The 27,411-nt window shown below is 44.0% G+C and overlaps 1 protein-coding gene across 4 annotated transcripts in view; it reads left to right on the plus strand.

Moving 5' to 3' along the window:
• The window catches only part of dpys (dihydropyrimidinase), a 39,067-nt gene that overhangs the window by 8,105 nt on the left and 3,551 nt on the right, over window positions 1-27,411 (plus strand). Inside the window, exons 2-8 of one of the 4 annotated variants that reach the window (XM_035606203.2) lie at window positions 3,765-3,901; window positions 23,726-23,884; window positions 24,104-24,283; window positions 25,373-25,562; window positions 25,855-26,011; window positions 26,357-26,498; window positions 27,023-27,165. In XM_035606203.2, coding sequence (XP_035462096.1) covers window positions 23,750-23,884; window positions 24,104-24,283; window positions 25,373-25,562; window positions 25,855-26,011; window positions 26,357-26,498; window positions 27,023-27,165 — 947 coding nt within the window. In that variant the 5' untranslated portion in view covers window positions 3,765-3,901; window positions 23,726-23,749. Of the gene's footprint in view, window positions 1-3,764; window positions 3,902-21,949; window positions 22,713-23,725; window positions 23,885-24,103; window positions 24,284-25,372; window positions 25,563-25,854; window positions 26,012-26,356; window positions 26,499-27,022; window positions 27,166-27,411 lie in introns of those variants that run through there. The other 3 variants (XM_035606146.2, XM_035606273.2, XM_035606345.2) reach the window with 3 other exon arrangements.

Raw genomic sequence — 27,411 nt, forward strand, 5'->3', positions numbered from 1 at the left:
TTAGCTTTTTTTGAGGTAAGTGTCTTTTAAAAGCCTCATTATTGGTACTAGAGGTAATATACAGTAGTTAGAATGATAAAGAAGCCAGTGTAGATTTTAATTTGGATGGGGAGAGAGAGGGGGGAAAAAAAACAGTTGACATCCATAAGGGAATTACCATGCGGTAATTATGGGATAAGCTCATTGTAACATGATAAATAATGCTGGGAATCTGTCCCCTCCAGTCAGGTTGTCGCCTCTTTTTTATTAGGGTGGACTTTAATTCTGCACCGTGCGTTGTATCAGACACATTCAGTTGCATTGAGCTTCTCGTCAGTGTGCTGAGGACTGAGCACAATTATCAAGTAGGGACTGCTGTAGCTTGTAATGCACACGGGCATCTTTGTGATTTGTGTCTCCTTTTAAATCCTGGCTTCGCCCACTTTTTTGGTCAAAGAGTCACTTCGTGTGAAGTCCTTGTGTCGAACGGAGTAAATAAAACAAACGATAACTCAGACTACAGGCACGAGCGTGACCAATGTTTTACACACGTGGCGTGACTATAGCAGCGTTTGTGTTTGAACTAATGTCGCCGGAGGCATATTCAAGGAGAAATAGCACCAAAACAATATGTTGGGTTGGTTCCTCTTATCTGGTATAAATCAGTAGGTTGTGGTTCCAGGGGAGATTTACAAGTGGTAAAGTGGTCGTCGGGTGCAGAATGAATTGGGTGCCAGGTTGAGAAGCATAAACATACATCTGGAGCAGGGAACTTTAAACAAACGCGACTATTATTTGCGGCTCCATATTACCATGAATACAAATGACAGCGTGACCTCAATTTTCTGCACCGTGTGAGAGAGTGGAGGAAACCAATGGTTTAAGTGCTATTGCATCCCAAAGTGCTTGTTTGGTCTCAGTTTCACCGCTATCACAGAGTCAACAATCACGCTGGTTCCTATTGAATTGGTAGGCGAAATAATGTTCAGGGTCCCCATCCACAGGCAACTATTATAACAAGCCATTTTCCCCGTGCAATATGGTTTCGCCGATAGAAAACACATCCCCAACATACACACAGCAATTCAAGCCGGGTTTTCAGCCTTTCATTTAATGAGCCATCAGCGACAGAAAGGAACCTGCAGTGCAACAAACAATTAGCCCTGAGAAGTCATTTTCACCTTGGTTCACTGTAGAGAGGAGCTCCAATCCACTCGCGAAACAATTACAGCATATTAGCTACTTGTCAGTCAGACCTTTCGGAGACGGTACATCTCCATTTATTTCCTCTCTACGTTTTCCTCCCTGTGCTCGCTCGCTCGCTCGCTCTCCTCTCCCCAGACAAGCGGGGATGTGCAGGGAGTCCACAGGGAGCTGTGGGATATTTCACTCTGCCAGTGAGGCACCCGGTGGGAATAGGGGTTGAAACTGCGCGAGTATGTATCTCATTAGTTCAGTTATGTAATTTGGAGCGCTGATAATCCTCCCGGACTGCCACGTTGCACACCTCGGAAACAAGAGTCGGCGTCGACAACACGCCGCCAAGCACAGACTAAGCTTCTAATTGCGGGGTGTGTCGATGTGACTGGTAATGTAGCTATAGTCCTCTCTGATATTGAAGGCTAAGCATATGGTGCTGATGGGGAGTGAAATGTTTTCAGACCCGTGTTACCTGCTAATCATTTGAAAGGGACAGCAAAGTAACACTAATGCGTGCAACATAATATAATTAGGATCAATCTCTTCACCTATGATTTTTTTTCTATGAAGCTGTTTTTCTATATCGAGAAAGCTCTGATGAACTCAACTGTACTCGACAGACACAATTCGCTATTAGCTTGGCAGTGTAGTGGAAGATTTAGAAGATTTAAGCTGCTAAAGAACCAAATAGATAATCAGGAGTCGGTGGAAACCAAAGCCGAGCAAAATAAAAAAGAGTCACTTTTCAACTTAAATTAATCAGCTGGCCTGAAACAGGAAATGAATGCTAATGTTGCTCCTTGTCTGCTCGAGATTTGAATCTGGGCAACTGTCTGCTAATACATTTGTTATAATAACTTCATGAAGTTATAATGTGTGTGTTGTGTTTACAGACTGCTCTGCTGTTAAGCTAAAACTAGAACAATTGCGGTTTTAACCATAGGACAAAAAACTTGTACAATGTGTTTGTGATTGGTACTTTCATGTTAAACACTCATGTATATATATATATATATATATTTATAAATATGATAAATGGACTGCATTTATATAGCCTTATCGACCACTCAAAGCCCATCTCATTCACACGCTAAACCCCCAAATTGCACCTGATGGCACAATTTGTGTGTGTGTGTCCAAAAAAACCATAAACCTACTGTATTGTTTTGGATTGATGGTAAATATATCCACACCTCATTTGAGCACACCAAAGCTCTGTGGATGAAGACGAAACATTGTGTTTGATGAAAGATAAGAAATGTGTAGTTTGGCGGATAACCATAAACCATATGGTAAAGCCTCACTTTACTAGTCCTCCTGTCATAACTGCGTGAGCTGGTGTCGAGGCTGTGTTCGACTCGCATCTCCACGGCTCTTCGGTTGGGCCAAGTTACGCCGTCAGACTTTTAGGTGCGTGGATTTTGGCGACCTCGTCAAAGTGCAGCACCAGCAGAGCTCTTATCAGCCGGAATTAAAAACAGCTGTGTGCGTGTGCGGAGCCTTTTGATGAATAGTTTCAGTCGGTGACCTTCGACCCCCGCGCCTGTCGATCCTGGTCGGCTGCACCCAGAGCTGCTGCTTTTCGTTCTCGCCCGCTAGTCGGCGGGTGATGAACGTCACCCGGCGAAACGCAATTAACTAGGTGTTGGGATGGATGTGCAAATCTGCAGGTTGTCTGTGCAAACCGGGGTCCCAACGCTTCGCCTGAGCCTTAAACCCCGGCCTCAACGTCATTGTGAGTGGAGTCGTCACGAGAGTAGAATCTTAGGAACCGTTCAAAAAGCACACGTTTTTGTTTGTTGGAAAAATCGGTTTATTAGTGGCCTTCAGTGCCGAAGGCATGCGTCTGCCACAGCGTCCTTTTTTTAAGTACCTGTGGGGGCACAGAATCATTCTAACTAGCATTTGTGCATTCACCACACATGGCAATTGCAGGTCCAATTTCTCTATGCTTTTCTTTCATGCTGTCGTCATTTGTGGTGCCGAAATTCATATTCTTCAAGCAAACTGTGTTGCTGAAATATGTCACCGTGGCCTTGAGATACAAAATATAGATAAATATGAACAGGATCTGTGCAGTAGTTATGGTTTAATGTACTGTAGTAAGTCCATATGAATTACTACTCTTTTGTTATTCACAATCTTGGACGTCGGAATTTTCTGACGGTTCATCGCGTGGTAAGTCAAACAGATTTTCTTCTGAATTTTATAAGTCTGAAGAAAATGTTGTTATTTCCAAAGGCCTTATCTTTTCATTACATTACGTCCCTGGTAGTTTGCTAAGTTGTTAGCATCGGTGGCTGCTAGAGGCCAACAGTAGCATAGATATCATCCGTTGCCGTTGGCTAGTAGTGTTTTTTCTTTCCTCACAACTACATCCCTCTAAGGCCAAGCATAAAGTCTACATGACTTCCAATGTTGTTACCACATTCATAAGTTCTGTTTGATGGAAGCATAACATACAATATACAGATACAGTTTTAACAGCCAGAGGTTTCTTTTGGTGTAATAATTGTTTAGTCATTAATTTTTTTCTATCAACCCCTTGATTTCCATTGTGAGTCAATTATAATTGTATTTATTAGGTGTTTAAAAATGCAGCCAGGACCAGACAAACCTCCGTGGTCAGCTGGGACTCAATACTTGATCTTCTTCTTGGGTTCATCATGGGGCCCCTCAACCTAAGACCAAGCTGCAGCGGAGGAAAGAGGAAGGGCAGAAGGTAAGGTGTCAGTATCATGTAGTGTGACATGCCATGTCCAATAACAACGAACAACATAACATCATTTAACCTTTACAACACATGTATTGATCCGCCTGGTTATCACGCTGCGATCGCAGCTCAGGGCCCAGCTCAGCTCAGCTTCAGGGGCCGTTTGAATCCACCCAGCAATATTACGAGGAGACAAAGGGATCCAGACCTTGTGGGTTTTTTTTCAAACCTGTCCTTGGATCATCCTTTTCCCCCCGACCACTTTGTCTGTGGAACAGTGGGAAGAGTGTGTCATTGGCCTGTTTCCTTGCACTGACTAAATACACAATGGGAGGAATGAGATATAATCTTTGCACAGTGGAGTAGAATGATTAAGAAAAAAAACGCCCACCCAATCCCCTTGATGATTTTCCCGTGATGCAGTGAGAGTCTCCACACTCACTCTGAACATGTAAAGATGTGTTTCTTATTTCATGGAAGATAGGATTCACAATAACTCAATCAAATGTTTTTTGTCTCTATTAACATACAGTATTCCCACAATACATGCATTTTCAAAGTGCATATTAATGAGAATGCTCATTGATATTCAAATTAATTGCCTTTAAAAAAAATAAAAGAATCAAAGATGCATTCTTGCGTTCAAAGTAGAGCAGGAAATATTGAATACTTTGAAGAAGTATAGCGTCGTAATATCAGCATCGAAGTGTTGAAAGAAGTTGACTCTCTCCCCCAGGAGACATGCACCCAGATGGATTCACATACACCCAGATGGCCCGAGTTGTCAGTCTGTTCTATCTAAAGCTGTTGCTCAACAGTTCACCTTATTGCAAATATCTTTCACTTTCAAAAATCTGAGGTCTGCACAACATAAATGGATACTTTGTTGTTGCTCGTGTACTGTACATAAGCTTATATTCAGTTCATAGGGAAAACAATGGTAATGAAGAAATGTGATAGTGTAATGATACGGACAACAGGAACTATGACAGGAAAAGATATTCATGTTTTATGACAATTGACAATTTGCTCACCCCTCCACCAAAAGGTTGAATGTCCAATCATAATTTGGGAACTATAAATAGGCACAAAAGTCTTGTCGTGTCTTGGATTTCTTCAGCTGCTAAAGAGGACGGTAGGGATGTATAAGATCTTTTAAATAGTTTAAAGGATGGTATCCTAAAATCCAATAATAAAAGAGCAAAAGTGTAAGCAATCGAACAACATTTAATCTTTACAACAGATGTATTAAAAAAAACAGTATGAATAGTACATAAAGTACATTGTTGACCAAGTTAGAGTTGTTTGCATTTGTACATCTATTCATCATGTGTCTTCCTGTTGCTATGTTCTTATGCACATTATTGGTTGCTAATTGCACACTTGCATGACTATTGTGTACATTCTTTATGTTATTATTCCTTACATTTGTAGAGTTTTGCGGTTCTTATACTGTTATAGTTGTGTTTCCTATATTTGTTCATATTTAGTAAGGTGCATTGTGTTGTGTGCTTGATACCTTGCTGCTGTAACACAGAAATTTCCCAGTTTGGGATCAATAAAGTACATTTATCTATCTATCTATCTATCTATTAATCTATTACATTGAATACATTATAATGCATTGGTAAGTCCTCATCCTAAAAGCCCCCTCTTTAATAAAGACTAACGAGAAATGAGGACCCATGTTCTGTACACCTCTGTCTGAAACCAATGAGCCATTGTTTTAACACTTACCAAGAATAATGATAGTAGTAAATCTGTGGCCCAGCAAAAGGTCTCTTATTGTACGGTAGTTGTTGTGGTCAGAGTGATACTGATTGCCGCTGTGATTCTTAAGTCTACAGTATAGTGATCACTTTATTACAGGGAACAAATACTAAAGGAGAGTGGAAAAATATGTCCGAGCAGCATCTTGTAGACTATAGTCAGACCTCTTTCCAATTAATAAGAGAAAGAGACCAATGAGCACAAAAAGAGAACAATGACAGAGCCGGAGCCAGAGTTATCAAATTTGCCATGAACGCTGATAATAGATATGTACGCTAAGGAAAATGGCGCTTTAATAGAGTTTTTAACTGTAGATCTAGAATAGAAAATTGGACATACATTCTAATTGAATACCTGGATGAAAATGCAGCCAGCACACCGTTATAAATCATCTGGAATCAGTTTTCTCGAACTCCTCTCTCCCTTGCACCCACTTTACAAACACAGAGCAAGGCTTTTTCAGCCTCTGATAAGTGTTAATAAATTACCTGAATTTGAAAATTAATGGCTAGCCGCCTGCTTCAGGGAGATATCATTGTGTTTCATGAATATTTTGATTCTGTGATTAGATCAAAATGCAGTGAATTCCTAAACAGCCCCCATGCCCAAGCTCCACTGATCATAAACTCTTCCCTACTTAAAAAAAAAAATCCATTCCATGCAAATGTGCTGATATGGAATAATTAGAATGAGTTTAGCCAGTATTTTTCTGCTGTAACATTTGCATGACTTTAGATCTCACCTGACTGATCTGCTCCAAGCAGGGGGAAAATGTATGTTTTTGTGCGGCTCCCCCCCAAAATTTACCTTGCCAGGCAAGATAATGGCTTATATTGTGATGTTAAAGAGGCTTGTATTTACAAAAAGAAACAAAGGCGAGGCGGTTGCCAGTCCTGGAGGACATTGATTAGGCCCCTTCCTGTCACTTCCTATTCATGCTCTGTATCAGTGGCATTCCAGCTCATCTGCTTTTGTGCGCGATAGGGATCAAATAGATTTCCTCGCATTGTCACAGCGTTTACAGGTGCGGGAATGTGGGCGAAGGAGACGCGTGAATAGCCGCGCAAACTTTGACTTAATAACATACTCTTGAATGGAAATCTCTCAGTGTGTTTTCCTGGCTCCGACTCTGACTCACTCGTACATACAGTAGAGCATAACCGCTCGGAAATATGAAAACAAATGCCCACAATTTTGAATCAAGACATACATAGATTGAATAATCTCACTAATGTCTCTGCAAATACAAAGAAAAAGAGAGGAAACCTCCTTCCACATCCAAGGCATAATGTGCAGCATATGCGTTTTGTTTGGATACTTTTAAAAAATGTTATTTTTTTCCATTTCTTTCACACTGGCACTTTTATTCCAGTTGGCCCACAGGAATGTGCATGGTGCAAAAAAAACCAAAAAAACTGATAGTCTATGTGAAGTTGTTCGACTTCAGATGCGTGTGTGTGTGTGTGTGTGTGTGTGTGTGTGTGTGTGTGTGTGTGTGTGTGTGTGTGTGTGTGTGTGTGTGTGTGTGTGTGTGTGTGTGTGTGTGTGTGTGTGTGTGTGTGTGTGTGTGTGTGTGTGTGTGTGTGTGTGTGTGTGTGTGTGTGTGTGTGTGTGTGTGTGTGTGTGTGTGTGTGTGTGTGTGCGGCAGCTGCACGGGGCCCCAGGGACAGGCCTGTGTAGATTGGGTCTCCTCAACCCACAGCTCATTAGTGGAGAGTGAAAGGAATCCACACAGATGGCTGTCAACGTTCAAAAAAGTCGGCTGCATGAGACATGTCAATTGAGGTTTAAGTTCCTTCTGCTCATTTCTCTGACACTGCAGTATTCATGCGATATTTGTTTATTCTACCCAAAAAGTACAAAAACACAGAATGCCTGGTGACATCTGAAAATGTGTTTTCTAATGAGCGCTCAGACTACTGAACAGGAGCCTGCACTTGTCATTCATCACCACAAATTACTCGTTCTAACTTGACATGTTTTCAGTGCTACAGATGACGGGCTTGTCTGTTCTGCAAACACCGAGAACGGTCGACGTTTAAACTGGAAATATGGCATCGAGCAGTCCGGCGAGACGCAATTGGAAAATCAATTAGATTGTTTACCTGTCAAAGTTGGAATGGAGGCCGCGCCACTGTAACGGTCGCTCATCATTTTCCCTCCAACACTGTCACCCACTCTCCTCGCGTTATTCAATTAATGCAATTGAATACACAGTTGTGATACAGCAGGGGGGTGTTTGACCGAGCTCGCTCTCTCATACTACGGCATAATGTGACCATATGGGAACCTGCCCTCGAACGGCGAGAAGATAGAAGCACTCACACGAAATGTGTGATTATTTACCGGCTCAGCAATAAACAGAAGATACATACGCCTTTAAAACGGAGCTCTGCGTAATTTAATTCTTGAAATTCAAATTGTCCCTGCGCCTGAAAAACAAAAAGCTTGAACACATGTCTGGGCAGACTGTTGCCCTGGTGCATGTTGTGCATTAATGCACTTGCAGCATTGTAAAGATACCGCAGGTTGTAGTGGAAGAAACATGCAGTGGCTGTAGGAAACTATTAGATCAGTAATATCAAATCTGTCTCCTGGAGGCAGGAAAAGCCGCAGCAACTGTACAAAGCTACAGCAGCCGTCTCTTGTTTTGCTTTCTCTACACAAAACTCAAGTAAGGTACGCAAAGAAAACCAACTTGTAGAACAAAACTCTTTGCGGATTAGGGAAGATTTCCGGCGAGGGAGAAGTGGACACGCTCATTCACGGCGGGTGGATTAAAAGTTGCCCTGGACCCGGAGATGCTACTTTTCAGTAATTGTACATAACAGCAATCTGAACACCACTTGAGCTGACCTACTTATGGGGCTCAGGAACTTTTTTATCCTGCAGCCAAGTCTAAAAATAACCCCGTGGCCAGTTTTAGATTCATCTCAATGGTAACCCTGACAGTCTCGCAGAGTGCCAGTGACAGAGTCCTGTTGAGCAGCAGCTCAGGCGCGCGGCTCTCCGCCTCGGAAACTCTCTCTCTCTCTCTCTTTGCCCTATTTGAACTTTAGGAACACGATTGAATGCCCTGAATTGCACCGATCGTACCCTTTGTTTCCCTTCTGTCCAGTAATCACACATTAGTGTCATCACAATCTGTGACACCATTTTATCCAACAGGAGGCTTAATTATGTGTAATACTCCAACCTCGTAGCAACGCAAGTCAGTTGTGCACGCGAAATCTTTTGCGCTTGGCTACAGTTGTTGTTGAGCTTTGTGCCAGAGATCAATGTGAAGGAGCTCCCCTTTAATCATTTACAGTGAACGGCAGTGAAAGGATTCTGTGAACAAATTAGTTTCATGTCCGGGCGAAAAATCACATGGAATTTTTGTTTTGTTCTCTTTTCTTTCCCGCCTTTTCTTTTTGTGTGTGTGTGTGTGTGTGTGTGTGTGTGTGTCATTGTGAAGACGTTCTTTCTTGCTGTACGCATCGCTCCTTTAAGATGATTTGGAATTAGAGGCTTTTCACACAGCACATATTATGTTGCTTGGTGGGACTCCATTAGCCGGAATCAAAGAGGACAGCAGCCTGCGCGGAGCCACAATAATGTGGCAGCCTGTGTTTCGGCAAATAAATAACAAATCCGCCCGCTTACTGTACCAGCCAATGCAAACGGACTAATTAAAAGATGAAAGGGGGGCGTCGTCCTCGCGGTTTGACGAGGGCTTTTCCTTTTCTTTTCCTTTTTTTTTCCTTCTTTTTCATGAAATGGTAACACTGGAGTCGCGAATGCTCGGCCAAAGTGAGTGTGACGCTAATAAGGATGTGCAGCAGCTCCGAGTCCCGATCCGGGTCGTACAAGGGAGTGGCCGAGCGTGATCCGCTGCTGTCGGAGGGTGCAATTAGGGGCAGAATGTTGTCCCTGAACCGGCCCGTGGGAAGACAAAACTGGCTCTTTTTCTCTTTTTCTTTTTCCCCCTCATTGAATCTGTCGTCCCCCTCCCCCCCTCCCTCCCCCCACCACCACCACCAACCAGCCTCCTCTCCTCCAGTATTCCTCCTCTCCTCTCGGAGCATCTTGGGAGCGTTGGGCTCAGACAGCGGGATTAGTCAAGGATCCATCTTGAGACGCAGATAATGTTTTCCTGCGCGCAGACTCCCCTGCTCTCCGCCGGCTTCTGCCGCACTGATTAGAAACTCGAAACTCCACCAGAAATGGCCATTTTGTTCTTAAGCTGTTTTTCCCTCCCTCTCGCGGAGCTGTGTTTGTCAGCCATCCCTCTAATTCAGCACACGAGAGCGAGTCACAAGTAGGTCAAGACAATGCGGCAGCCGGCAGTGTCCCAGACTGACAGCGACACGGAAGAGCCACAGGGCTGTTTGAATATGCCCTCTGGTCTTTCCCTCGCACGCAAGTTCTTCTACCTCCACAGTGATAACCACTTTTCAGGGCTGTTGTTTTTTTCGAATAGAGTCTGTACCTCATACGAACAACTCCCCAACACTCGGAGTGGCATGAGTTCAACGCACAGTTCCCTCATGGCGTTTGAGTAACACAGACTTTAACTGTTGAGGTTGATGGGAGGGAGTGTGTGTGTGTGTGTGTGTGTGTGTGTGTGTGTGTGTGTGTGTGTGTGTGTGTGTGTGTGTGTGTGTGTGTGTGTGTGTGTGTGTGTGTGTGTGTGTGTGTGTGTGTGTGTGTGTGTGTGTGTGTGTGTGTGTGTGTGTGTGTGTGTGTGTGTGTGGGTTCAGGAGCCCAGCATCTGGCTTCACACCTGCACAACTGCACACGCGCTGCCATCAGGGACCATTTCATTTCCTCCCCCTTTGTTAACACGCGGTAACACTTTACAAATACTTTATTTGTTTCGGTCTTGTGCGGTGCCGTTTCCTGCAGGGGATTTGACGTCTAAATCATTTCCATTCCAAAACAGCGCAGATAGGGACAGATATGTAGGACACTGACAAAGTACAGTATAGTATGACAAGTGACCTCATTATGTGAGGCACCAAAGATATATACATGCAGTCAAAGAGGCAGGTGTTTGGCCGCCACTGACATTCCTGTTTAGTCTCCAATTGAACTTTCACAATTATTTAAATCAAGCAAGTTGACATTTAAATATTAATAGTTTCCACTTGTGCACATGAAACAATTACATGTTTTGTGTGATTGTCAAGAGGGGCGGAAAAAGAGCCTCAGTCCCGACACACACACACACACACACACACACACACACACACACACGCGCAGAGCGCTGAGGCAGGGCCCGGGCAAATTTAATTTAGAGACATTCTCTCCTTCCCTCCACATCCTGGGCTTTTAAGACACTGAAGTGACTGTTCTCCGCCCGTGTAAGAGAAGCCCATTATCAAAGCATTAAGATATGATTAAACTGACATTTTCTTAAGAAAACGAAAAGAGTTGGGAATAAAGGGAAGGAGAGAACTACATACTCCAGATCTTATCAGGAGGGAGGTGGGGGGGGGGGGGGTCGTACATACTGATCTTTGAAGGAGCTTATTACAGAGCAAGCTAAGAAGACAAGCACTGCGGTGTACTGATCAGAGGTATGCCAGCCAAATGCACCTGCTAGATTTCACTATCACTCGCACAGTGTCAGTCAGTGTTGAGGCCCCTGACTGACGCTGGTGCAACCTGAACGCCTCGCAGGGCACACTGCAAAAAATACCCGGCTTAGTCCAGCGCTAAGTCTAATACGAGAGATGATAACAGTCTCCATCCCTGTTGGGGATGGAATACTCTCACTGTGAACAGCGCAGTTTCACTTGTTTTAGGGTATTATGTGATATATGTGTGAAATCACTGTCACTGTGAAACGTTTTCACATCCGGAGATTAAAACCATAAATAACGGACACGCATTTACAAGATGAATTCTCACAATTTAATAGACATTCTGATACTAACAAATAATTTCCCTCTTGTGTAACATTAGGAAATGATATATTCATTTTCATGTGCAAACTTTGCACATTTTAAATTAATAGAATGAACAAAAACACAAGAAGTAAACTTCCCATGCCAAAAAGCTGGACGTGAGTTTTTGATTGGGAGCTTTTCCATCAAAACAAACACAAAGTATGAATACAATCATTTGAGCTGTTGAGTTGTTGCTGACAGCTGTGGTCTGTTTCTTTAGAAAAACAATTGGCACTTAACATTAACTACGAGGCACGTCCAGATGTTTGACTGGTGCCATATGTTTCACCGCGTTTTTTAGCATAAACCGGTGTAAATAAGTGCCGCTGTGCTGCAATTACTTCGCTAACCTTCCTCTTAGGAAGGAACCAGCTCTACAACTTCACACCGTCAGATCCTGAGCGACGCCCGGCAAATTTATACAATTACACAAATAACCATTGCACTATGCATTTGTTTATGCAACCTCCGTCTTCTTCTGCGGGTTGGATGACGGATCGGGCGCCATTCGGCACAGTACCGCACCTACATGTATGCAATCACTTAATATTACGGCGCTCTCCTAGAAAACTCGTGCTGCGGGTTGGATGCTCGACCGCGGAATCTCTGTGATCGGTTGCTCCACGGGAATGTGCATCGCGACCACTTGTTGTTATTCTTTCACTCAATGATCACACATTTTACAATTCGGAGGAAGCCCGGGCGTGAAGTTTGCGTGAGATCTGTGTCAAAGTTGTCAGTCCTGCTGTCGCTGCACGTCCACTGAAGTAGACGAGGTGCAAGGCGTTGGCTTTCACTGCGGTGATCTCTCTGTTAGTCCCCTTGACTTGAGTTGTATAGTTCTAACATTAATTCACGACATGAACATTTTCAAGCTGGTGTTTAATGTGGCGGCAAATAGTTAAAGAAAAAAAATCTAGATTCAAAGGCACGACTTCACATAGAAATGACTTTACATGACTTTTTTTTTTTCTCTTTTTTTTAATCAAATCAAGAAATCTATTTCAAGGTTTCACGACGTAAGATTGAGCAACATTTCATCATCTTTTCAGCTCCTCTACCGCCGCTCTCAGAGCGCGGAGGTCACACAGTTAATACATTCCTAACGAAACCTTTCAGAGTCAAAGAAGGAGTTTGAAGAGAGAAGCTTTTTTTTTTTCTTCTTCTTCTCTCCTTTAAATTCATGACAATTATTGCATAAAAATCGCCAATAATCTACAGTCGAATTACTGTATCAGGAAAAGGAGGATTTTTAACAGAAACTCTGGAGCTTCCCATCCTCGCCGCCGAAGCTCTCGCTCTGTGTTAGAAGAGCTGGGAGTTTTAAAATCAAGACCGCACCAAATGTTGCCGTGCATGACGATATGGGATATTTTTTGCAGCGCTGACCAGGGAGTGGAGGCAGCGCCCCCTCCTTTTTGTCTTTCATCGTCCCCACAGACCAACTGCAGCCCACAGTAGATGTGGGGGCTCGGGGTCGGTGTGCATGAATGTCAGGATCTTCCCTTCTGAAGCTCCTCGCTGTAGCCAAGGTATGCTCAGCATGCGATGGGAAATCTGTGTAATTTTTCCGAAAAGGCATCACATAATCAGGAGGAGTCAAAAGCTCTCTGGCAGTAATTGCCTTTTGGCCACAGACGGAATGTACATCACTTTGCAGATCGTTCCCTGCAGAGATTTCTGACAAATGAAAACCCGAGAATGAACTCGGCTCAGTGCTGCTGAAATTTGCATTCAAGCGTTAACTGAGTCACTGTGCTGTAGATGTCAGATCACAACACTTATCCGTCTGCCACGCTTATCCATCACTTATCCATCTTTCCTAACTCGGCCTTTAAGTGTTTCAGTGAGTTTGGTGGACTGGATGACATTTTTCTGCTTTTAGATTACACCATCTAAGAGGAGATAAAAAATGTTATTTACCGCCCATCTACTAGTTTGATGTGGAGCCGGCGGCCATGTCGCATGAGGAACACAAGCAATATACCGTCCAAAGTTCCGACCCGAGATATGACGTTTTGATTTATAGTCTGACCAGCGCTCTTCTGTGTGAGCTGCATGATCCTTCCTCGCTCGCCCTCCTTTAATCATCCCGTGGTTCCCTCTTTTTTCGGAGCCTAGGTTTGTTTTGGGTTTTTTTGCTGTCGTTTTTTAACACAACCTTAATTTTCTCTATCGTTCTCATCGCGTCAACTTTTCTTGGCGTACCCCCCACGAGCATGCTTCCGTCATGGCTCTGGTTTGAGCTGTAGCCTCATCTTAACATTGGGAGCGGGGGGGGGGGGGAAGATAGCATCTAATCAAAAGGAATCGTTGAGCAACATAGCATAAAGCAAAACTGTTCTCCCCCCCCCCCCCCCCGCCCCAGATGCTTTCTCCTCCCTTGTTTCACAGTTTTGGTGCGCGTGAGTCGGTGAGTTGAGTGGCACAATGTGAATCGCTGTCGCTGATTTCCACACAGCTTCACTCAACACACTCCTGCTGAGTTAATAAATCCGACCTCTGCTTAATTAAAATAACCGACCATCCTCCACTGAGGGGGGGGGCGGGGGAGGCAGTTTGAGAATTATTCTAACTAATCGCTAATTAAGATTTAGTAAAAACAAAAGGAAACCTGCCAAGGAAGCTGCATCTGTGTATTCAGAGGAAGGAGTCGCTGCGCGTGGACATTTAGTCACTGCTCTTGAGGGAGCAGTGCTCCGGCAGCTCTCGACTATAGTAGAAATCTAGTCCAGCTGACGCGCAGACGCTCATACATGCACTACCTCAATTAACATAGCTGAAGAGCAGGAGCAAATCCCTTAAAATGAATCACCCAACAAGAAAATAATCACATTTACAAGGGCTTATTTGGGATCTGAGGGTAACGCACCCCCTTCTTCTGAGGAAGGAGTCAGCATTGCCCCAGTAATTGCTAATTTTGCAGCGTTGCTCCTTTGACCAGGCGAGGTGAACGGGGCCAGAGAAACAGTCACAACGTAATGATTGTGCTGTAATAACGGCATCTTCCGTCTAGTCTGGAATCTTGGCCCCTGCAGCCGCGAGGGCTGTAATTCTGCAGCAAGCAGTGTTAAGAGGATATCATTATCATGTGTTTTCCGAGTAAGCTGCAGATTTGGTTAAATATAGTAGGGTGTTTTTTTTTGTGTGTGTGTCTTTTTTTGTTTCCTCTCCTTTTCAGTTTTGCATTAAAGCTGGGTCAAGCCGACCCCTCCCATGGCAATTCCTTTCAAACGCCGCTGCCAAAGCGCCTCCTCTGCCACAAATGTAGCCAATATCGATGCCATGCTCGAAAAACTGATTGAAAAGAGACTTACATGTTTCAAAGCATGCTGGGAGCTGGGGGCCAGGCAAAAGCCCAAAGTATTAAAGCTGAGATACTCAGCAGAATATGCTATAAAAAGGCAACATATGCCCACAGGTCCAACAGTGCACCAATCACTGCATGTAGACTGTGATTCTTGATATTTTTCTGTATGAACACCATTTTCTTGTTATAGCCTACTAGGACAAAAACTCATCCCTTTTTTGGGGGGGGGTGGACAAAAGATGCACAACCAATTCATATTTCTTTTGCATTTTTTAAATAGAAGAATAACTTAGGGTCAGTTGCAAGGAAAATTTCAAAAGGAATCCTATTTAATTTCTCATATACTAATATTATAATTTAATAGTCTGCGTCATTGCTTTCAGTTCCTCCCCCTCATAGGTAATTACGTCACACTCATAAACATTTGGTTATGCAATCACTCCATCTTTATATCAAATATGAAAGCAGAACATTTTGAAGGACACAGCAGAGCTGGTGAAAGAGTCGGAGACACGACGCTGCCGACTAAGTTCATTGATGAAAGTTTGATTCACGAATCCCGTTTTATGCTGACATTTTCAAAGATCTCTCTTCAGAAAGTATCAGCAGCAGATTTGTGAAGAGACATATTTAATTACTCCAAGCAAACGAGTGAGTGTCCCGATTTTTTCGGCTGATATCCGTAGTTTATCATAGGATGATAAAGAAGAACCCCCCCCCCCCATTCATCCAAATCCCCAAAGAGTCGCATTGTTATCTCAATATACTGTTCGTCTCTAAATCTGAGCGCATAATAGAAATTCCGTGGTGAAGTGTGGCGCTGCGCACCACGTTTGCATATTTATGCAGCTGTCATATCTATCTGAGCAGATCATCAGAGGAGATAAACTAAAGAGATGGGGGAATAATGGCTCTTGCTGAGAGGCTTCTGAATGACACGAGCACATTCCTGAAAAACACCAGGAGCTTGGTAAACAAACAAAAAAAATAGTGCTCTACAAAGCCAATGCAATTCAAAATGAGCCGTGGTTAATGATAGTGATGATGATGACGATGACAACGGTGATGAAGAAGCTATGAATAAAATTTGAATGATGGAAAGTTTTTTTTTTTTTTTTAAAGCAAATGAAGTGTTGCAAACTTTTCCTCCATCACTGAAATAGATACTTCAATCATTTTTTGGGGCAGGATTCCCGAACAAGATATTTAGAGCGTTCATTATTTACCCAATTATTATACGACAGTGGTGACGCTGACCGGCCTGCAGGAAATGAGCATTGTTAAAAATGTATCCTTGCATAGATGCAGTGAGAGCGGGTGAACGATGCTGAGGGAAAACCTTTTGTGGGAAAGTGTTCCTGAAAAGAACACGGCCCCTGACATTCGGTGAAAGAAACCTCTAAGGTCACGCTGTTCATGCCTCTTGTGAAAAACCAAAACCAAACACTATCAGAGGAGCGAGGAGACACACGACGGTGTTGCCTGTGATTTGCTCCAGATACGTAGATGCGAATATCACTTTTTGAAATGTACTGTACACGTTGCACACCGACCTTTTCATTTCACAGATGCAACCGTTAAAAAGACGCTCATCCGCGAGTGGGGGTATCACAGGGACCCCCGTGTCATCCATCCCTCAATGCATATGCACACTCGCCCAATGAGGACAGTTAATTGAACAATATCCAGGAAGTGACAAGGCGACGTGGAGGAGAAACCCTGCTCAATGGTGCCATCTAGTGCCTCCTCGGGGCGACCCGGGACCGACAGCTCTCCCCTGCTGCTGAGGAAGTTTGGATAACAATTATCTGTTGTATTTGCATTAATGTGATTGCTTTGTCGGCAGACTCATCTGACTGCAATTATAAAGAGTAGCATTAAAAACACTAATTAATTAACTCAATTGTGGGCAGATTGATTAATTCTAAACAAACACGAGATCGCGAGCGGGCAAATGAGCTCTGGAGTGCCGATGCATCTGGGAGTGCCGCTGCAGAAGACATTTTGATTATCTGCAGACACATGTAGTTGCAAATCTTTTAATTAACACAGATAGATAGTGGGAGTGAGTCGGTTTGTACAAACTACCCTGCTTGTTACTTGTAATCATAATTTGGTCAGTTTTTAAAAAGACTGAGGGTGTGAATGTGGACAGTGATCGAGAGGCGGCTCAATTATTCTAAAGTTGTGATGCGCGTGCGTGCGTGCGTGCGTGCGTGCGTGCACGTACATTTACTGTACAGTGTGTGTGAGTGTGTGTGCAACAAAAATGGGTCTTGACATCAAAAGCCATCACACACACAGAAAAGGAGATAATCAAATTACGATGAAAATAAAACAGATGGTAACATAAATCATCCATTCACATGCTGGACCGGTGCCCCCCCGCCGCACAACAATGAATCACTGCCTGAATCACTGCTAGAATCAAAAAACGTAAAAAGGCCTTTATGAATACAAAAAGCTCTTATTGATATCGCCAGTGTCACGTTTAGAAAACAACTCAGAGGGTTTTGTTCAATAAATGACCAACTGAATCTGAATGTAAATTCATTTTTGACTTCCAGAAAGCGTGAAACGGGTTTTCATTTCCATGAATGTGACTCTGACGCGTGTTTTTGGTTCAGAGTGATTTTCCTTCGTCATACATTTCTCCTAGATTGAAGATTTTGATGGGGGTGGCGTGGGGGCAAAAAGATCACAAACACTTGCACCTTCAGTATCCACAGAAATCCTGAACTCCTGAACTAGATTTAAAAGGGAGCAGTCAGTCAGAGCTCCCTTTCTCGGTGTGCTCTCAGCATCTGCACATGCAGAAAAGCCTAATCAGAGAGATACCGGCAAAGTACATGTAATACTTTAGAGATTTAATGCAGTTTTTAATTGGATAGAGGCCCATTATTTTTCAACACAGAAGGGGCACTGAGGCACATAAAGCTCTTGAATATTTTTGCAAATCGTGTTCAACAGCATAATGATTAACCATGGCACTAAATTTGCCTCACAAAATGAAAAGCAAACTTCATGCAAGGCGTAATTTAATTGTTTCCCTTCACATTTTCTGCCTCCCATTGTTGGAAGCTTAACATTTTTCAGAGTCTGTTTAACAACCGCCTTCTGACGCTTGAGCTGCAACAATGTGACTGACGGATGTTTTGAAGTGGCTGCAGACTTCCCGGTGTCTTCGCAGGCAACATGTCAGGGAATCTTACATCACTTGGTGCCACATTTGACGCCTAATTACATGGGTGTATTTATATACGCGTTTTTTATTATTGTTATTGAAGGTTGGATATTATGACAGATACCTCATTCAGATGGTTCCATACAATACAGTTAATAATGCATCTAATGTCTTTGGTTCGGCATTACTCAGAACCTCTTCTGGTTGTTCTACGAAAACCATTCACAACATTAAATATCACAGATGTTTTGAAATTACAAACATATTCCAAAATTACCTAACAGTGAAGTTTGAAGTTCTCATCACATTTTCAGTATGTTAGATGTTAAAATCTTCTTCATATTGGAAAAATGATTTGTCATACGTATCACATAATTGCGGGTTTGTACAATAATATCATTTGAGCAGTCACAACTCCAGGTCACATTTCCACTTCAACCTGAGGAGAACAGTGCCATCTGGGCGCAACAACCGGTAGTGCAATCTTGAGCCATGTGTCTGTGTGAATGAATATTCAGAATCTGGACCAGAATGATTATATTGGTCATGCCTGCTGACACATAACTCACATTACAGAATAGTAACTTGATGTAGAGATGGACAATAAATATGAATAGTCATACTATTCAGTGGCTATTGGCAGATCTGGATATGTGTGCACAAATATTGTGCATAAATCCAGACTGGTGCAATAATTAAATAAAGAGGTTGCTGTCTGTACAACAAATAGCAAAATTAGTGGATATTTTAAGTGACAATTATTACACTGTGTGTGTATATACATATCTGTTACTGCCATAATCACACCAATGTGGGAATCACTCATCAGTGCAGTTATTTTTGTTGGTTTTTTTTCGCATTTTCATAGACAGCAGGGCAGTTGTTGGACATCAGTTCAGATGTGTCGTTGTGTCAGACGACAACAATAAGATATTTACCCAGAGTTCGATAAAGGAGGAGCAGCAATAGGCAGATCACAGGTCCCTGCTGGGCTGAATGTAGGTTGTTCCCCTTGTGCTGCTCCCTCACTGTCTGTCAGGAAGGTGATGGATCATGTGACAGGCGGAGGCGGGCTGAACTGGGCGGAGCTTAGTGCGGATGTTGGAGTTGTATTGGTTGTGAAGTGAGCTGGTGAAGATGGAGAGGGTCCGCATTGGCTAATGGAACCGACAGTTGTGCAGTAATGCAGGTAATCCTTTCATTTAAAAATGAAGTCACATTAAGTCAAGTTTGACACATAGGACGCAAGTCTGTCGCGACTAGAATTAAATAAAATGGGGTAAAGGACTGTTCACTCAAAACCCTCCTTTGCTTTACCAAAAGAAAATAATTAAAATGGTTACAGACGTGACAAAACATCAAATGGCACATTTGACTTTTTTTGTTTCTTTTTCAGATCCGAGCAGCTGTAGGTGCAGTGTGGTGTGTGACGTGTTCGCACAGACACACACACACACACAAAACTCCTCTTCCTGGATGATGAGGGGGGGCTGACAATCTGCCGGAACATTATCTGCATGTCACGTCTTCTGCCCTTCTAATGCCAGAGGTTTATCACGTCAACCGTGTGAGACGCATCCTCCGAATTCCAGTCCCGTTGAAAAGAAACTGACATCAGTGTTGGTTATGTAGTGCCGCTAGAGGAAATATGAAAGATAACAGCACTTCCTCTAAATCCAGCAGAATGGCAACTTTTCCCTCACTCAGCTACACCGAGACTTGTGAGGAGATGCCGTTGTCGCCTCATTGGGTTGTTTTTTTGTTTTTTTTCCCCACTCCCTCTGATTACTCTTCTCATCTTATGTAAATCCTCTTAAGTCACATGTTATTGTTTATTGCAACTGTGAAGGTTAGGTGTTCCTAAGCCCCGTGCGTGCCGCTTATCTCGCCAGCGCACGCATCTTTGTCTCTCCAATGTGTCTCGTTTGCCGTAGCACACTAATGGATGAGGAAAGTTGTCTGGACTGATGCGGCGCAGACAACCAATCCACCGCAGTCAAATGCTAATCGCTCCCAGTGGCTAACAAGTCTTCGTGAAACGAGAGGCGGTTGCATGCTCCGGGGATATCGCAGCATTATCAGAGGCGTGCTGCATTTGGGGGGATTTAAAAAAATAAAAAAGATGTTTTAAATGATGAATATGAACAATTCCAATACAGTTTTTTGAACAGTGGAGTGAATTGGTGAGTTGGGGCCAAAAGTGAATGATGATCAGTTCTCTAACGTTGGAGAATATGTGAAAATATTTGGCGGGACTGTATCCAGTGGACACTTTGATTCGTCAGAATTACATTACTAATGTTGTTATGACGCTTGTGCTTTTCCTCCTATGACAATTTGAAAAGCAGGTCTATAATGCAGGAAGACAAAGAGCCAAAATGTACCACAACAAAACTCAAATTACATGTTTTTTTCTTTTTAGCAGATTAATTAAATAATATGTATATATCAATTTATAATCAACTATAATTACTTGTGGGTGAAGGTGAACGTCACGGCCAAAAGACGAGATTGCACAATAAAAGACGTATTTGAATATACAGTGACAAATATATAAAAAATATATTTTTTATTTTATCCATACAAGTATAAATTACAGAAGAAATTTCAGACATCAGACATTAACATCCCTATTGAGTTAACATTGCATGGTGCAGCGGTCTGTGCACTAGGATCAAAGTCCAAAAACCTGGTAAAACAAATACAAGCTGCCTTTTTTTTTTCAGTTGAAGTGAACACAGTCAGTGCAACAGTCTGTCGTTAAAGAATAACCACTCCGGTGAAGAACCAAAGCGTTGATAACCATCTGTCCTCACTCACTCACACACACTGATGCGTTCAGACAGGCGTCTCTCTGGCCTCGTGTCGCTCTTACACGTCAATTATAACAATAAAAAACACACGAGCCTGTCGTACACCTCGAATACAGCCGACACATACTGCAAATTGGTATTCGATCCATAATGACTCACTGGCGTCGCTGCCAGTTCAACAGTGATTTGAGAGGAGCGGACAAAATAACAGAAGGGATGAGTGACTGTACCCCTGAAGTACAGCAGTACAGTATATACCACATACTGTATGTATGTAGGCATGAGAAATCTAATTCAACAGTTCATAAGTAATGGAGCTATTCATCTTCATGGCCTCCGATTGGCGTAATCGGGTGTTGCTACTCCCGACGTGAATAATAATTTTGCCATATCTACGTTTATCCTTAGCCAGCAGTTTTAGGTGGGATTCAGTGTCGCCTGCTCTGGCCCCTGGGATACAGACTGTGGCCCCTGGGATACAGACTGTGGCCCCTGGGATACAGACTGTGGCCCCTGGGATACAGACTCTGGCCCGTGGGATACAGACTGTGGCCCCTGGGATACAGACTGTGGCCCCTGGGATACAGACTCTGCCCCCTGAGATACAGACTCTGCCCCCTGAGATACAGACTCTGGCCCCTGGGATACAGACTCTGGCCCCTAGGATACAGACTGTGGTCGCTGCTTTCGCTAACTTCACGTTCCTCAAAACAGAGTCACCAATAATCAGAGTTGTTTCCTCAGCGGGTGTGTCGAGAGGGGACAAGTTATTAGAAATGTGAAGTGGTTGGTGGTGAACCGTGGGCTTCAGTTTAGGACTATGCCTCTTATTGCGGACAGTCACCCAGCCGCCCTGTCCTCCCGGCTGCTCGGGAGCTGCTCGGGAGCTGAAGGAGCTAAAGAAGCTACACTGAACCGGCTAGCACCGGCTAGCGGGGACTGGCTAACAGTATCAGCTAACGACTTACTCTAACAGACTGAGCCTCGCCTCCATCCTGGCAAACAAACTACACGTACTACAAGTATCACTATCGGAGGCAGAGGAGTAACTAAACATGGAGCGCACAGAGCGGGAGGCAGCAGGAGGGCAAGACGCCATAGTTAGCTGCTAAAGCTAACTAGCTAAAGCTACGCTGCGCAGCGCAGATGAGAGCGCGAGTCAGCGAGCGAGTCGCTAAAGGAGGACGAGGGTTTAGACCGAACAAGGGACAGCGGAGCGGATGGTTGTCCCAGTAGTCGGAGGACACCGCAGTGTCAAAGAGAGACGAGGAGGACAAACACAACTGGCAGAAGCACCAACAACCGGAAGTGACACCAAACGTGTCCCGCGAGAGCGGATGTCCAAAAACCAAGGATGTCTTGCGGCCATTGTCGACGGGCGGTGACTGACGTGTGAGAAGGTTGTTTGTCTACTTTGCATATCGAGTTGACGGTTGAGCGACTCTAACCTACATTTTCTGGGGAAACCGGTATCTCGAGGTTTGGACTTCGGTCCCCCTGTGACCGCTCACACACACACACACACACGACACACACACCGACCGTCGTGTGCGCAGCAGGCATGGAGACCCGCCGGATCCTCATCCAAGGAGGCAAAGTAGTGAACGACGACTGCTCCGCCATCAGCGACGTCTACATCGAAAATGGGAAAATAATCGAGGTCGGGCCGAATCTCCGGGTCCCGGCGGGGGCGCGCGTCATCGACGCCGCCGACAAGCTGGTGATGCCGGGCGGCATCGACACGCACACGCACATGGAGCTGGCGTTCATGGGCGTCGAGGCGGTGGACGACTTCCACATTGGCACCAAGGTGGAGGAAGTTTTTTTTTTTGTTGTTCAGCCTGAAAACTGTGTCGAGACGGAAAAGACAAGTTGCGTCCCTGATGCGTTCACAGACGCACAGTGGGAGGACGGAAGGTGTGAAGTCGCCTCCACGTCCACACCGGCGTGACATCACTACCTTTGTTGACTTGACTCCCAATTTGCTTTCTTTATTTTTCAGGATTTTATAGGCGCATATATAATTTTATTATTTAACATTTCAAAACATCTTGTGATAATAGTGACAACAACTGTCTCATAAGTATCATATTCATCCTCATCATCCTCCTCCTCATCGTCAGGCACCGGCCTGCTTCTGTCTGTATTCTGTATTCTATCAGAATAAGATGTGATCCTTACCACCTGAATCAGTTGTGTGAGGTGAAGAGGTTTGAATATTCCTCTAAACTTTACGTGAAATGAGAGTAAAAGAAACTTGCTGAAAAAGTGCTAACAATATTTGCATCAAAATATACTGTAAGAACCAAAGGGACCACTATCACTCTCATAACAATAACTTACACTTTCAGCTGGTAAATGTGGGGCAGGTTTGTTCAAATAATTTCTAACTGCAAGGAAAAATATCTTTGTGCAAAGATCCTCATGCCTACATACATACAGCATGTACTACATACATACAGTATGTAGTATATACTGTACTTCTGTACTTCACGGGTACAGTCACTCATCCCTTCTGTTATTTTGTCCGCTCCTCTCAAATCACTGTTGAACTGGCAGCGACGCCAGTGAGTCATTAAGGATCAAATACCAATTTGCAGTATGTGCCGGCTGTATTCGAGGTGTACGACAGGCTCGTGTGTTTGTTTTTTTATTGTTATAATTGACGTGTCAGAGCGACACGAGGCCAGAGAGACGCCTGTCTGAACGCATCAGTGTGTGTGTGTGTGTGTGAGTGAGTGAGGACAGATGGTTATCAACGCTTTGGTTCTTCACCGGAGTGGTTATTCTTTAACTTGTGTTGTCATGTTTGTGTTCCACCAGGCCGCTCTGGCAGGAGGGACCACAATGATCATGGATTTTGTGATCCCCCAGAAGGGCAAGTCCCTGCTGGAGGCCTACGACCGCTGGCGTCGGACGGCCGACCCCAAAGTCTGCTGTGACTATGCGCTGCATGTCGCCGTCACATGGTGGAGCGACGAGGTGAATGAGCGAATAATTGTCCATGAAATAAAAGAAATATATCTCTTTTTTTTTGTCGCAACTCTTGGTGTATTTGACGTTTTTCCAAAGAGAGCTGGCTCATAAGTGGCACCACACAGAAAGGTGTCCGTCTCCCTCCTTTTCAAATATGATAATCAAGGTTATTCAGAGAAATCCCCCTCCCCCATGTGTTTCTGCAAACCCTTTTTCCTCCCCCAGGTCAAGAGAGAGATGGAGACTCTGGCCAGAGAGAAAGGAGTAAACTCCTTCAAGATGTTCATGGCCTATAAAGACGTGTTCATGCTGGACGACTCGGAGCTCCACGCTGCCTTCTCCCAGTGTCGGGAGATCGGAGCCATAGCACAGGTGCACGCCGAGAACGGAGATCTGATCGCGGAGGTCAGTATGAGCACATGTAATTGCATGTTTTATGAACTTTTCTTTTTTCCTAAAGAAACGTTGCAAGCAGCACATTTTCCAGCCGAAGATCAAACAGTTGCAGTAATTATTTGGTCATATTTTAAAAACTGGTGTTCAGTGACTCATGCTGAAAATGATTAAAACTAATAAATCACAGCGCTAAGTGAATATATTACACACACACGCACACACACACAGATGTATTAGTATAGTTGTCCCTTTATCAGGGAAACCTCAAGGTTTTAGGTGGGGAAGGTCTGAGGTAACTCATATCTGTGTGTAAACACGCCAAATTCCAGAACTAATTATGGGTAATGTGTAACCATGACAGCGGCTGAGCAGATCTCAGTGTAACATCCCAAGTGCCATAAAAGACACGTTAACATAGTGTATATTCTCCAGCTCTGCATCAGAGTTCACTGACCCCCGTCGAAGTCACAGGAGCAAATATTAAGTTGTGTCATATGAATGAATTACCAAAAACAACTTTTCCCCCCATCCAATGTCTTCTACAGAAACAATTGAACCTGGAGAATTTAGGATTGCAGGAGAATAGGTCTTTTTTAAAAATATTTACTCACGTCCACTGGCTTTGTTACGTGTCCTCTTACATTTGCAAAAGCACCAGTGTAGTTAGTCTGATCAGGTGCCCCATCATTAATGTTGTGCTTTTCCTGCTACAGAGTGACAGTCAAAATGTCTGCCATGAAAAAAAGTGCCAATTATATTACTCTTTATGTATCTTTCCTTTCAAATGTCATGGCAGCAAATCACCACTAGGGAGTAGCAAATGCTAGGAAAGCAACTCGTGGCTCTTGTGGTGGCGAGCACACGTTTCCTGCTGCCATTGGGAAGTGTGTTAAATATTAAGTGAGCACAAATATGGATTGTGAATTATTTTAGGCATTGTTTTGTTTATGTTCTCACTGTGTTTCTGTGTGGGTTCTGTTGATATGCTGTATGTTAACCTCACTCTATACCCGTCCGTTTCTGTCTCTGCTGTCTTATCCGTTCACATCACATTTAACCTTTCTCCTCCCCCGTTGTCCCCCCGCCGGGTCCCGGCAGGGCGCTAAGAAGATGCTCGCCCTGGGCATCACGGGGCCCGAGGGCCACGAGCTGTGTCGGCCGGAGGAGGTGGAGGCCGAGGCCACGCAGAGAGCCATCACCATCGCCAACGTCGTCAACTGCCCGCTCTACGTGGTGCATGTGATGAGCAAATCTGCAGCCAAGGTGGTGTCGAACGCACGCAGGGATGGTGAGTGAGGGAGTTTGCTGCCACCTGCTGTTTAAACAGAGTAGGACATGGGTGACGGATGATGGGTTTGTCTGTGTCAACGTTTATTACATTTCTGTTTTTCTCTTCTTCTCTATTTCTTTATGGTTTAAAGTTATGTTTTTCAGCATTGTCCCCTAATTTTTAATCATTGTCTCGATGGAACAGCCTCTGAAACGCGACAACAGAGACAAACCTGGGAACTAACAACTTGGCCAAGTGTTTTTATGTTTTTATTTATTCATATATACACATTTTTTTAATCCCTCCACAGGTCGTGTGGTGTTCGGGGAGCCCATTGCAGCAGGGCTGGGCACAGATGGTACCCACTACTGGAACAAGGAGTGGGCCCACGCCGCTGCCTTCGTCATGGGTCCTCCACTGAGACCCGACCCCAGCACCCCTGGGTATCTTATGGACCTGCTGGCCAAGTAGGTGGTGGAACCTGAAAGTGTAGCAGGAGGCGTGGCGTTAGCAAAACTAAACCAGTAATGATGTAAGAGAGATTTAATTGTGAAATGTTGAAAATCAAATACTCAAACTTAAACATGTCAACACACTGTCAGCAGTATGAGTCTCATGTGTTTGAGCAATTGTTTTATTTGGTGAGAGTGTTGAAGGAAGACAGAAAAAGTCAATTTTGCATACAATTGCAAGAATAAGTCCGTTATTGTGAGTGTCATTTGGATTTTTTATTATTGTAGTTATGAAATCAGTTTTCAGCACCGACTCTGCCATTCATCCACACGTTCACTTCACCGTCGTCTCTGTTCCAGCGATGACCTCAGTGTGACGGGAACGGACAACTGCACCTTCTCCGTGTGTCAGAAGGCCCTGGGGAAAGACGACTTCACCAAGATCCCCAACGGAGTGAACGGCGTGGAGGACAGGATGTCTGTCATCTGGGAGAAAGGAGTGGTCCGTCCCATTACACAGTTTGCAATGAGGTGGAAGTGGGCCGGAATAAAAAGACCCAGAGAGAAAAGAACGATATAAATAAATAAAAAGACCTGTACATCAGCTTTGTACTAGGCTGATGACTCATCATGTATGTGACAACATTGGGCACAGTAGAGTTATATCATGAAGCCTAATGTCAGACCCTTGTTTTTTTTTTTACCTACTTGTTTTAGCTGGAATTTGTTCCCCCTTTATTATACAATGCAAACAGAAAAGGCTATAAACTCTTGGAGCTGCAGACGTTGCATTTCGTTTGCCATTGTTGAGAGGACGGTGTTTCAGCCCCCCCAACGCCCCCGGAGAGATTTACCACATGCACCAACGGAGATTGCAAATCACACATTAGATGACAATTTGGCATAAAATGAGTTGCTCGCCGCTCGGCTCACCACTCGTCTGCTAATTCTCTACATTGTTGCCGTTCACTGTGGCGCCCCCGTACTCATCCTGGGTGCTTTGTGTGCATTTCCCCCCCCCTTCAGCACAGCGGCAAAATGGACGAGAATCGATTTGTGGCCGTCACCAGCAGCAACGCGGCAAAAATCTTCAACTTCTACCCTCAGAAAGGCCGAATCGCCAAGAACTCAGACGCTGACGTGGTCATATGGGACCCCAAGCTGACAAGGTGAGGAACCCGACTGCGGCCAATTCAGCAGACTTGGGGGGGGGGGGGCTTTAGAATACACCAGGGAAAGAAAGACCGTGTGTGTGTGTCAACTGTTTAAATGTATATGACTGAATGCGCTCTTATCTCTGAAACAACGGGCAAACTTGAAAGCATGTCTCCAGGGTGTCAAGCTTTCAGTTAACTGTAGATTTTTAAGCTCAGCAGTAAATCCTGCAGTCTGGAGATACAGGCATGTAAAAAATA

Source organism: Scophthalmus maximus, chromosome 1 (genome assembly GCF_022379125.1).
Source record: "Scophthalmus maximus strain ysfricsl-2021 chromosome 1, ASM2237912v1, whole genome shotgun sequence".
NCBI lineage: Eukaryota > Metazoa > Chordata > Actinopteri > Pleuronectiformes > Scophthalmidae > Scophthalmus > Scophthalmus maximus.